Source organism: Pithys albifrons, chromosome 1 (genome assembly GCF_047495875.1).
Source record: "Pithys albifrons albifrons isolate INPA30051 chromosome 1, PitAlb_v1, whole genome shotgun sequence".
NCBI classification, from domain to species: Eukaryota; Metazoa; Chordata; class Aves; order Passeriformes; family Thamnophilidae; genus Pithys; species Pithys albifrons.
In genome coordinates, this window is record NC_092458.1 from 58,048,718 (window position 1) to 58,060,891 (window position 12,174).

The 12,174-nt window shown below is 35.5% G+C and overlaps 1 protein-coding gene across 7 annotated transcripts in view; it reads right to left on the minus strand.

Moving 5' to 3' along the window:
- Positions 1-12,174, minus strand: part of ZC3H13 (zinc finger CCCH-type containing 13) — a 47,794-nt gene that overhangs the window by 24,893 nt on the left and 10,727 nt on the right. For 6 of the 7 annotated variants that reach the window (XM_071550930.1, XM_071550980.1, XM_071550952.1 and 3 more), the window contains 4 exons: positions 10,669-10,780; positions 4,072-4,180; positions 1,784-1,923; positions 948-1,102 (listed from right to left, as the gene is read on the minus strand). In XM_071550930.1, coding sequence (XP_071407031.1) covers positions 948-1,102; positions 1,784-1,923; positions 4,072-4,180; positions 10,669-10,780 — 516 coding nt within the window. The remainder of the gene's footprint in view (positions 1-947; positions 1,103-1,783; positions 1,924-4,071; positions 4,181-10,668; positions 10,781-12,174) is intronic. The other variant, XM_071550970.1, reaches the window with a different exon arrangement.

Below are 12,174 nucleotides of genomic sequence, written 5' to 3' on the forward strand. Positions count from 1 at the left end.
CAGGGTGTCTCTTACAGTACAGAAAACTAGTACTTATAGATTTAGAGTAATACACTTTCTATTAATTGGAGAGTGGGAGGTTATTCCTTGTTATATATATATATAACTTGGGTAAGTGTGTGTTGAATTGTAGTTTTCTCTTAATTTCCTCTTTTCTGTATAAATACATATAGTTAGTTTCAGCATAAACCTGGTTTAGAGTTCTTTTTTCCCTCTCCCTCTTCTTTTTCCCTTGGCTGGTTGGGGGGAGGAGGAACCCTTTTCACTCTGTCCTGGACAGTTGGCGTTCTGCCAGCTCAACCCAGGACACTTATATAAAAGCTGCAAACAGTGATTCAAAACGTATTGTCACCTTCTTAAGGAAGAACTTAGAAACCGGTTTTGGAGGTTGATTTTGGTGGCATGGCGTCCAGTTTAAATCCTGTGATTTTTACATATTTTATCCTTAATTTTTCCCTCCCCCTCCCACATCCATCACTTCTTCATCCTCCTAAATTTGAGAAATTCCTTGTCTTCAAAGTTAAACATTATTCTTGAATAGTAACACATGCAACACCAACAGAATGTGCAGCTGCTCAAATATAACATTTCACTTCAGTCTGGAAAGGCTCCTTCACAGGCTGGCAGCATTTCAAATGAAAGTGCTTCCCACTTTTTAGTGGTTTATATTCATCACCTCCCTCACCTGACAGAGACTATGGACATTCAAAAAGAAAAAATTTGCTTGTAAACCATGACATTAATTATCTGACAATTACATCCATGTAACAATTTTCTGCATAAGATGACTCACAATGCAAAATGTAGAGACCTTCCCCTAAAGTTATATAATCAAGGGCACTGAAAACAAGGAAAATGGAAAACACACTAATTATGAAAACCCTGGTAATAATTACCAGCGTCGTTCTTTGTTCTCACTCTCTTTCAAAATGTATCTACATACTGACCTCTGCTGATCCAAAAGTGGTGAAGATACAGTAGATGCTTTCTTCTCTTTCTTACTAGTTGAAGATGATGATTTGGGACTGGATCTTCGTTTTGGAGATTTGCTAGACTTTCGTGGTGATGGTGATAATTTAGATCTAACCACCTCTGGAGATATCTTGAGCAAAAGAATATAATTAACCAGTAAGATATTGATGCTCCAAAGTGTAATTGCATGCTGAGTGACATATGTTTCAAATATGTAAATTCAGTAACAGTCTATATCTGAGATCTGAACCATGTACACCTCTACCTAAAATAAACCACATTGTTTGCGAAGAACACCATAAAAGGAAGACATCAGATACAGCAAGGAGGAAGAGACTGTAACTAAAAGCTCCTAACAAACACTCAAATCTGCCTGAAAGACATGCTTAGAGGATTTTTTTTAATCTTTCCCAAAATTTTAGGGTTTCTAACATTTGCAGCTTTGCTTGTCACTCTACTCTGTTACTACAAGGCATGCTGGAAAAGCAGATTGGCCAATGCCTTGTGTTTCCTTTTACATGTCTTCTCTGTTAAAGGTCTTACTAGTTTTGTATCATTAAATCCTACACATTTAATAGCTGATTTCATAAAGGAGAAAACATGGTTACTGTGCTGGATGATGAACCAGATACTCTCTCTATTAACACCTAGGTCACATACAATATCATTATATAGGTGCCAGTAATTTACTACTATGCAACACAATAGTGCATTTGTAGCTCATGAAGTTTAAGTCTTCCAGAAAACAATTAGAAGCCTATAAACTGGCTGATAACTTGCCCTTTTTATTTCACATTAACATAATACAAACCTCTTTTTTAATTACTATCTCCTCTCGTTTCTCCATGTTTTCCTGTTCCAATTTCATGAGTTCTCTCTGAATCTTTTGGCGCTTCATTTCCAAAGACAGCTCATGGTCATAATCATAATTAACATCTCCATTATCAGAGTCTTTATTAAAAAAAAAGTGAATAGATTAGCCTACAATTCAATTGAAATAAATAACAGTAATATTTAGCACATTGGATGCCAAACATAAATATTTTCATGACTTTTGAGCATCACATGAAGGGCTAAATGAAGTGAAGCCAAATCTCTTTTCCAGTTATGTGTGCTAACCTGAAATAACTCCTTTTAAGTTCCATACAACATGCAGTTAAACTCCTAAACTTTGTTAAAAAGAATACCTTAACTTCTTTTATGAATATCCATCAATTATTAGTCTGGTATCAAGGGAAACGCAGCAAACCACTAATTTATATCTAAATAACAAAAAAATTAAAACAGTGTGTCTTCACAAAGACCAAAAAATATGTAGAACATTACTTAACTGGGAAATCTTACATGAAACAGATTTAAATAATGATGCATGATACTAGAGGATTTTATTTAATACAGTATCTTGCAATTAAAAAGATACTTACTTAGTCACATCTACACACTGATTTGAAAGTAACAGGTCTCTATGAACTCTTTCATCTGATAAAGCATATACTTAAACAATTTATAGCTGGTTTTAAAACATCACTGTTTGGTTTTCATATCAGAAAACCCTCAAAAAATCTCATTTTTGCATTAAGCCACGGCCTGTTAATACAATATGCTTTTAATTTTTCAACTGAAATATTACTGAAAATTGATTTTACTCACTCTGTTTACATTTCTTCTTTTGTTTATAGCTATTTAAGCCTAATGCTCAAAAAGGTCTTTGGGAAAATATCTGTCAGAGAAAATATGACTTCATTAAAAAGTTATTAGCTTTTACTGCCTTCTTACACATAGAAACTGTGTAAAAGGTTTTGCAATAACTAAACTCAGTCTACAAATTCCCTTCAGGTATGATGAATGCACAGGAACAGCTCAGAGAAAGGTGCAGTTCCTAATAGCACAGGTTCTTTCCCAGTCCATCTGTCTACTTAACACTCATTAGAACTTAATTGATAGTAATTGTACTTCATCCATGTATCAGTGAACAATCACGATTTTGAAAAATACCTTAATTCTCAAGCTGAAAGTCTCAGTGTCTAAGACTTAAAACATTCATACTATACGTTTAGATAGAACTTGTGTGGGTTTTATATTCCAAACTTTTTTAACTTATATTTTATTTCCATGGAAACATGTCACAGATCAATTTTTTATGAAATTATTAAAAACAAGAGGAGTGAAAATTTATTATGGCTACTTTTCCATTTGTGTATTGTGCTCAGGACACAGCACAACAGTATTTGCAATGCTTACAGCACAGAGTATTGAAAACCTACCTAGTTAATGAAATTACAGGGAGCTCCATCCTGCAACTTGCAGGATACATTATTACAAATACACTGATTATATCCGAATTTCCTCAGCAGGGACCAGAAAGGTCCTCTTTTCTTGCATTAAGTACTTCTGGAACACTGACACAAAACTACAGAAATATTACAGTTTATTAGAAGCTGCTGCAACTTCACTGTCAGGTGGACACAACAGAAGTGAAACTTGGGAAAGAAGAAAACTGCTGACAATAGTAAAGGGATGAGTATTATCAACAAATGAAATCACCTTGTAAGTACTAAAAAGACACAAAACAATACCACCAACCCAAAGCACATTTCAAGTGTTTTCAGAATATAAATATTTCACCAATTGCTGCCTTCAACTGTTGTTATTCTAAAGGAGCCTTTGTTAATGAGACAGGTCACACCATCACAAATTATGCAACAGAAACTGTTGACTTTCAAGGAGTTGACATTTGAAAGGAGTTACACTCCCTCCTCAGATGGAACAGTTACAAAATTACTTTGGATGCAACTCAGATCCAACTAGTAATCTAAATGGGAAAGATTCAGCCTCGGAGTACTCAAACTTTTTTGTCTGAGGAGTCAAAATAGCAACACAAAAAAAGTGTTTTTTAAAGTAAAGTGGTTTAACCATTGCAGCAGTCCAATGCCTAACTTCTTTGGTCTCCTCAAAAAAAAAGTAAATTAATAATTAATGGCTGCTGCATGAAAGTATTCTGCTTAGAAACCAATCTTTAAGCATTCCACTTTACATACAGCACAGTAATCTCACAATTTTTTTGAGGCATCAGGGGACTGCTAGTTTAACTTTACTTACCTTCTCTATTTGTTTCCCAATCCCCATTTTCCTCTTCGCTTTCTGGTGTTCGCTCCTTTGTAATTTTGATATCCTCCTTTTCTCTGTGCCTTCCTCGTGAAGACTCTTTCTATAAATGGAAAAATGCTGCATTAGAGTAAACAACTTTATTCTAAATGAAGCCTGAAGAAGCAGGTGTATTTTACATGGTATTCTGGCTGTTTCTTTTTCATAATACAAAAAGCATTTTCCCCTTTAGCCTGTTGAACAAATACCTTCTTAAGCAGAGACTCCACAGGCAACATGTTTTAATGCGATTTCATATAATCAATACGCAAAGAGCAGATGGGGAAAAGAGAAGAAAGGATTCATAAAATAAGAAGGTTTAAAGGCAGGGCAAGAGTCAAGCACGTATCAGAGAATAAAGTTTAAAATAGGCACCGAAAGAACAGATTAAGTTCTTACGACCAGAAGTTTAAAGAACACTCAAAGAGAATAATTTTAACAGCTTGAGCAAGAATTCTCAGCTGTAAATAAGAATATTTATATGCATGGCAGATAAGCCTCAGAAATGGAACCATTTAACTCTCAAGAGGATAAAGAATGTGGGGGGGAGGAGATAATAAAAAAAAAAAAAACCTGAGACCCTTGGCAGGCAGAAGGGGAAAAAAAGTCTAAAGCAACACATTGGAATCAAGTTTTGTTGACAGCTTTGTGTTTGACATTCTCTGTCCCCAAGACCAGTCTAACTACTGCAGCAGCACCCATTTTCTATGTGGCAGATGGTCCCGTGGACATCTACGAAAGTCAGACTATCCTTACAGGAAAAAAGAATTTCAGAAGTCAACTGACACTGTGCTGCTCTTGTCCCCCGGCTAAATTCCAGTAGTAAAGCTACAGTGCTGCATTAGTGCATCTGCTGAAGTGACATTCTCTAATCTACCTGGGCTCAAGTGGAATACAGGACAGTTTCTTTGCTATTAGCAGAAAAAGAACACTCAAACTTTGAATTATCGCAGGTTAATTTATTAAGTAGGAAACCAGAAGGAGCAAATAATGAAAGTCTGTTCTATATCCCTTTTGTTCTCACCTCTCATAGTGCCTTCTCTTTTTTGGGGGGATTCTTCCATGTTGATATGTGGCTTTTTGCCAAGAAAAGGAGATGCCTGAGAATTTCACTAGCTGTTCCTTATTGGGACTTAGATCTTAATTTAAAATCTTAACATCACCTTAGAAACACAGGAAGGAAGTAACATAACATTGTGGGTAGTTACTCAAAAAAGAGTAAAATATTCCTTTTTATTTACCAATTTTAAAATCTTATCCTCTAGTTTAATGATGTAAGTGATGACAGAACAAGTGCTGCATGTATTTTACCTAGAGAACTAAACCAGAGGCTTCAACACAGTGGCCTTCAAGCCTCCCTCTTGATGCATTCGGTGTGTCACATTCAAAGCCGTAGAAAGTTTGGAAAACTAACCATTCGCTACGTAACAGGTATGTAGAACAGAAATTGCAGACTAAGAAAAAGAACACCATTGCAGAATAAGAAAAAAACTATTTTTGTCAATTTCATGACAGGATCTCTAAAATGCTGCAGAAGATCATAACTTATCAAGTCAAGCTGGTTGCTGACATCAACTGCAGAGAAGTCTACGTCCACTAAGCCATTATCACAACACGTACTAAAGGCATTTCAGTCTAAGAGCAAGTACTCTATTATGCTACAAAGCAAATTACTTCAAAAGAAGATCACTGTGTTAAGATCTGAAAATCTGTAAGGATACAAACAAGCCTCTCCTGCAACCATTTCTTTCTTTTCTGAAGATCGGTTTTTTTCCGTCCTGCCCTCCATGAAGGCCGCATCTGTTCTACTAAACTGTGCACTTCTGCTGTATAATTCAACTAATTCCTACAACGTAAACTAACAAAACCCTAACTTCCTAAATACAAATACTAGTTTCTATTAATTCAATGCTACTTGTTACTAGCAAATTGATACACAAACGTTAGGACAACCTCCCTAAACTGATTTAAAAACACTTCTCAAAGCCAACTCATCAAATAACTTGTCAGCAAAGAACAAGCAGTCAGTCAGAATGCTTCAAGACCAACTTAATAACCCATGTTAAAAATACTACACAACCTGTATGTATCGCCTACCACCCTCTTCAAACTTACAACCCAATATAAGCATCTTGAAAGAGCCCGTATTTTCTGTTTTCTGTGGAAAGATTCAGTAGTAGCCCCAACATATTTCTACAGAAGAACTGAGAACAAATACAGCTATCAAACTGAATTACTGAACATAGGGGAAGGGAATAGACCACTTTTATGCAAGTATAGTATTTTACAGTAAATGTTGTCAGGAAAAAAAGAATCTCTCAGCACTGCATTTTGAAAAACAAACCTCAGGTTACAAAGAAACTGAGTATATTTTTCTTTGGGCATGCAAATCAAGCATTTAAGTTATGATGGTTTAGAACACATACTTAATTTTTCTCACGGAAGTCTTCAACATATTTCTTTTATTTTACTTGTTACAGTTATAACATGTTCAATTCTCTCATACTATGGGGATTAAATACTTTCTTCATATCCTCACAGACCTTCTTGTACTTTACATGTTTTTTGTCTCTCCCTTAACAAGCCAAGAATAAAGTAAGTTAAGCTCCTAAAGGCCAATAGCATGTCTTTCACTTATACTTGAAAATGCTGTACCCCTTTCAGTCACACTTGTGAACTATGTCTGTGCAGACTCTGAAAAAATGCCATTTGCTAGACAGGAAACTTTAAACTTGCATAATAATGTAATTATTGATTAAAAATATATTGCAGATTGTCCTAAGAGTAAATAACGTAGCAGACTTTGTCTTTGCTGTTTTCAGGTATGTGCTCACAGCTAAACTATTTACATTTGTTGGATAGAAGATTGCAGTTTAATGTTGATGTACAGGAGAAATGCCACATAAGAAAAAGGAAAAAAAATATGACATTATGGCTGACTTCTGTGAGATTACTTAATGCCTACTTAAGTTAAAGTTCCATGTCCCATGTGATCAGCACTCTACAGCACAAGACTTGATGTCTACTTACTTGAGTCAATCTTCCACTACTGCCAGCAAAGCCTGGCCTAGCACAAAAGGACTCATCCAGTCTGTAAAACATACTTCTAGCCAAGAAGTATTATTTTGCCAACACCGATGGAGAGATGTAAGACTCTTAAAACCTACAATTCTTACATGGCAGAAACTTCAGTTTCAGCCTTATCATGCAGCAGCAATATAAACTAATTCAAAAGCACAGATTCCTTTAAATCTAAAGTAAGCTTACATGTATCTTTTGGGCCAGCGCAGTACTGTTTTGCTCTAGGTATAATACCTTTATAGTGTTAACTACTACAACACTACAGAAACACATAAGTAAATGAATCTGAAGTTCCCTTGACAGGAATTTGTTTCCATTTCGGAGATGGAAGACAATGCTGACTTCCATTTCTAGCGGAAACAGTCAAAAGCCACAGCGACAAAAACCACAGATACAACAAGTGATACACAATCCTTACAAAAACCTTTCCTGAATGTACATTAAGTTCTTCCCACTGTTTCTCCCAAATCACACACACCTTCCAGGTTAAGACTTCAGGTAATACTTCATACACACCAACGTAACTGTCTTCTCATAATACGAAAAAAAATTCTATATAAAAATTTCCAACTAAATACATTAACAGCAGGAATCTTACCTATTTATTTGTATAGTAGTTGATACACTAACATACAGTGCTGAAATAATTCTGAATATAAATCCAAGAAACACAGAAACAACTGAGTTCAGTGTAGGTGTCCACATAACACAGCATTATTTTCTCTGAAAACAGTAGTACAAATGAAGAAATAATAAGGGATATAGTCTGTAAGCTGTCCACATAGGAAATGTCTTCCTAAATACAGACTGTACTAGTAATGTCTCCAAAGAATGAGAAGTGTCTTCTAAAAAGTTTTGGTTTTATACTAGTTATAATGTCTCAAATTTTTGTGGAACCTATCCAGCTTTTTGACTGCATCTTCTGGCAAATCATGAGACATAATGTAAATAGCATTTCCCCTTGACATTTTCATATTTGCCACTCTTTCTGCTGGGATAAAGTATGAATATGACGCATCTAACTTACATTCTTTCAAACATACATATATGCATTTGCCCCATGTCCTTTCTTCTCTTCAGTTTCTCACCTCTTTGCCCACTTCAGAAAGACCTTTGACTGCAGGATTTTCTTACATACAGATGATGACAATCAAACAGCATTTAAAATAAAACTGGACCACGAATTTCTACAACATAATATTGATAAATTTCTATTTTATTTTTATACACCTGAGCGTTTGCTTCTGCAACTGTGACTTCACTTTGAACAGATGGTTTCATTGAGCTGTCCACAATAACTTATTTTATTACTGCCTGGTTTCAGTTATTTAAAAAAAATAATTCATTATTTTTTGTTTTAAATATTTTCTTCATTGTGCATTACCTTGCACTTGCAAACATCAAGTTTCATCTGCCATTGTACTGCAAAAAACTACCTTCCCAAACCCCCATGGCATTCCTCAGTGATCTCAGCTATTGTTTTCATATCTTAAGCAAAGCTTGACATTTGGGATTGCCAACATTTTTTCTATTTTTTAAAGTTATAGCTCTTTAGAGGAAGCACCATAATATTCTCTGTAACTCAATTTCAAATTAATCTTCCAATTAATCTAAAATTTTCCCCTTAGCTGGTTTCTAAACCTGACAATATTATACCTGGTATTCTTTTACTATCTACACATATTCCTTCAAAGTCTTGTTTCCAGAGAAGCTACTTAAGGCTTCACCTGTGTCAGACAGTTCTCTCTTAACCACTAATCTCCATCAAAACTTCAGGTTAGTAGTCTGGTGAAACACAAATTTTGTCTGCAGGAACAGTGCTGCTTTTTTTTCTTTTTAATCCACAGTTACAAAAATTTCTAATGGAACAAGCTACCTTATTTCCAAGTTTTCTTATCCAGCTCCTCTGTTACCCCAAAAGCTTTAATAAGAAATGGAAACATCACATATTAGATCTCCACCATAACAGTAGCTCTAGCGATGGAGCCAGATTTTTGTTAGCAGTTCAGTCACTCGAGTCTTCTGTTCTTTTACATCTCCTGGTTCTCTGCAAAGCAACTCTTGACGACTGTCCCTCTTCATCTATTTGTTCCAGAATATTTTCCTTCGATATCCTGTATCTTGAGAGTTGCCTCCATGCAACTAATACAAAAACTCTGTGGTTTGCTCAGCCTTCTGGTTTATGAGATTGAAGCAGAGTATTTCTTACTCTGCAGGGTGCTTAACCTGTAAATAATTCTTTGGTACTTTAACAAACCCACTAATTCTCCAATTCCTTTAGAGTCTTGCTTCCAGTTCGCTTTTACTTGGGGTATATTTGTTTAAGAGTATTTTATTATTACATGAATAGAACACTATGAAAAGCAAAGTTAACTAATCAAAAGTAAGAATTACATCAAAATTAGAGTTCCACCAGGACAGAAGTTACAACAAATTTTTAATAATGGTTGGAAAAAACAATTTTCCCACCAACCATGTACTCAATAACTGAACAGTTTATTCAAATTATTAGAAAATAAAAGAAACACATTTGAGAAAAAAGACTGAAAGCTTACACAAATTAACAGCAACTGAAAACATGATTGGAAGGTAAGCCATTCTGTTAATTTAATGATAGCAGCTGCTATTGATTTATTTACAGCTGACATAAAAAATTCATTTTACACAGCAAGTAGGAACAGATCAAGAGGAAACGATAGAATACTGTTAATACCTGCAGAAGCAAAACTGATTTTTCACAAATAAAAGCTTTTAATAATTATTCATATAAGATGGTCTTAAACATGATGCAGGAATACAGTGGTGCTGTTACTACACAGGTACAGGGTCACACTGTCACCTCTGCTCCTATTTGTTTGTAACATCAGGAACAGACAACACAATTTAAAAATAATTAAGGCTTGATACTTGAGGGGCATTGGGTTGCACAAAGATGATTACAAAATGAGAACAATAATGAATGAATTTTTTGCAAAATCCAAAGGTGAGGAGTTGGGATGCCTGATGAGTATGTGAGGAGGAAGGCAAAATGAACCAGCACAACAGTAACTGCATGGTCTCATCAAAAGCAAATTTGGGATGAACAACTTAAGTCAGGATGCATGTAAACAATGGATATGAATGGATATGAATAAGTGTTGGTGGACCACTGGAACAATGGTTAATACACTTTCTTGGTAATAATCAAAGAGTCTGCACTGTTACTAAATGTGTGTTTATCAGTATTTGTAACATGTTTTAATCTGTGGGATTTATAAAATGTTTGGGAACAGAAGACCAGAAAGCGTTATAAAATTGCAAAATAATACAGTGGTTAAGACACTTCGTAACAAAATATGTGATATGCTATGTACAAAATGATCAGTTCATTAAAACATTTTAAACATTACAAGTCACCATGATAAGGTTTCTAGGACACACTGGCCAATTGCTAACTGAGGGATTCTGGAGTTCTGCAAACTCCACTCTTACCCTAACGGGAGAGGATGATTCCTCTGTACTTCGTTTCTGTGGCTCTGCCTCAATTTCTTGACGTTTGTTCTTCATTCTTTCCCGAAGATCTCCAGTGGGTCTTTCTGGTGACCTGTACAATACAGAAACATGATATAACCAGTTCTATGGGACTATTTTAAAAGGAATGTGATCTTTCAATTGTAATTTTTATTAGTATATATGGAAAGATCTAAACCGCCCACCCAGAGGCCAAATGAATGAATAAGAAAATATTCCATTTTAATGGGCTTAAAAATTCTAAAAAGCCCCAACTCTTTCAGAATGTCAAAGAAGACTTGACTCTAAGATGGAAAATTACTTGTATATATGGCGTGACTCAGTTACTACTCGAGATCAAGTTCAGGTGATCCTATCTAGAACAAATAATCTTTTCCTCAACATCATGCAAACATGTTTCACAATCACACCCACCAGGTATTTCAAGATTTAGCCTTCTCCACATTCTAAGCTGCACCAATTTGGACATATATTATGTATTATGGCTATTTTACATATATATAATTTTTTTGAACCACAATTAATGTAGACTCAAACTGCTATAGACTAGCAATGACAGCCACAGAGAAGCACAAATCTGAATGTGGATGAAGTCTGCAAATGGAGATACAAGATCTAGGCACTGTCCTCCCACGGCCTTGATGAGGCTGCCACACAAAAAAACCCTGCTTCAAGACCATAAACCAGAAATCCACTCTTGGAGGCCTCTTTCTCAGTAACATAACTTTTCATTATTTAATTACAAAATACTGGATGAACTCTACTAGTTGTTCAACTTAAAGATGCATTTCCTGTAAAGGGTATTACCATGACATGGTATGGGAGGAAGAACATTCTACACCACTATAATTTTGTCACCTCTTAGAAAGGATTCACAAGTTCATCTATCCCTTATGGGTTAAAAGAGAACCACCCTTGCCTTGGTGAGGCACTGGGACAGGTTGCCCCAGTGGGATGTGGATGCCCCATTCCTGGAAGTGTTCAAGGCCAGGTCTGGGGAGGCTTTGAGCGGTCTGGTCTAGTGGGAGGTGTCTCTGCCCACAGCAGGGGAGTTGGAACGAGATGACCTTTAAGGTCCCTTCCAACCCAAGCCATTCTATGACTACATGATTCAAACAAGTTCCTAAGCTAATGGGATGTAAGAGCTGCTTCAAATGATCTTTCAGTTCAAGAAAACAATGTTTTTTTTCATATACATCTGGCTTGATACTGAGTTTACTACTTCTGTGATGAGTGTTGGCTCTAGCTACACATTCTTCCATGAAATGGTTCTATGAAAGTACTGAGCCTATCAGTTTACACTAAAGAATCATGAAGAGATACTGATTTGATTAGAAGAGATCTATGTAATATTTGAATAATATAATTTGCATTTCTTTTGTTTTTCACACTGAATCAGTTTCCATTTAGAAAGCTGTTTCTCCTACTCTTCCTATGTTACATAATATGTAAAGGGTAAACTGTGTT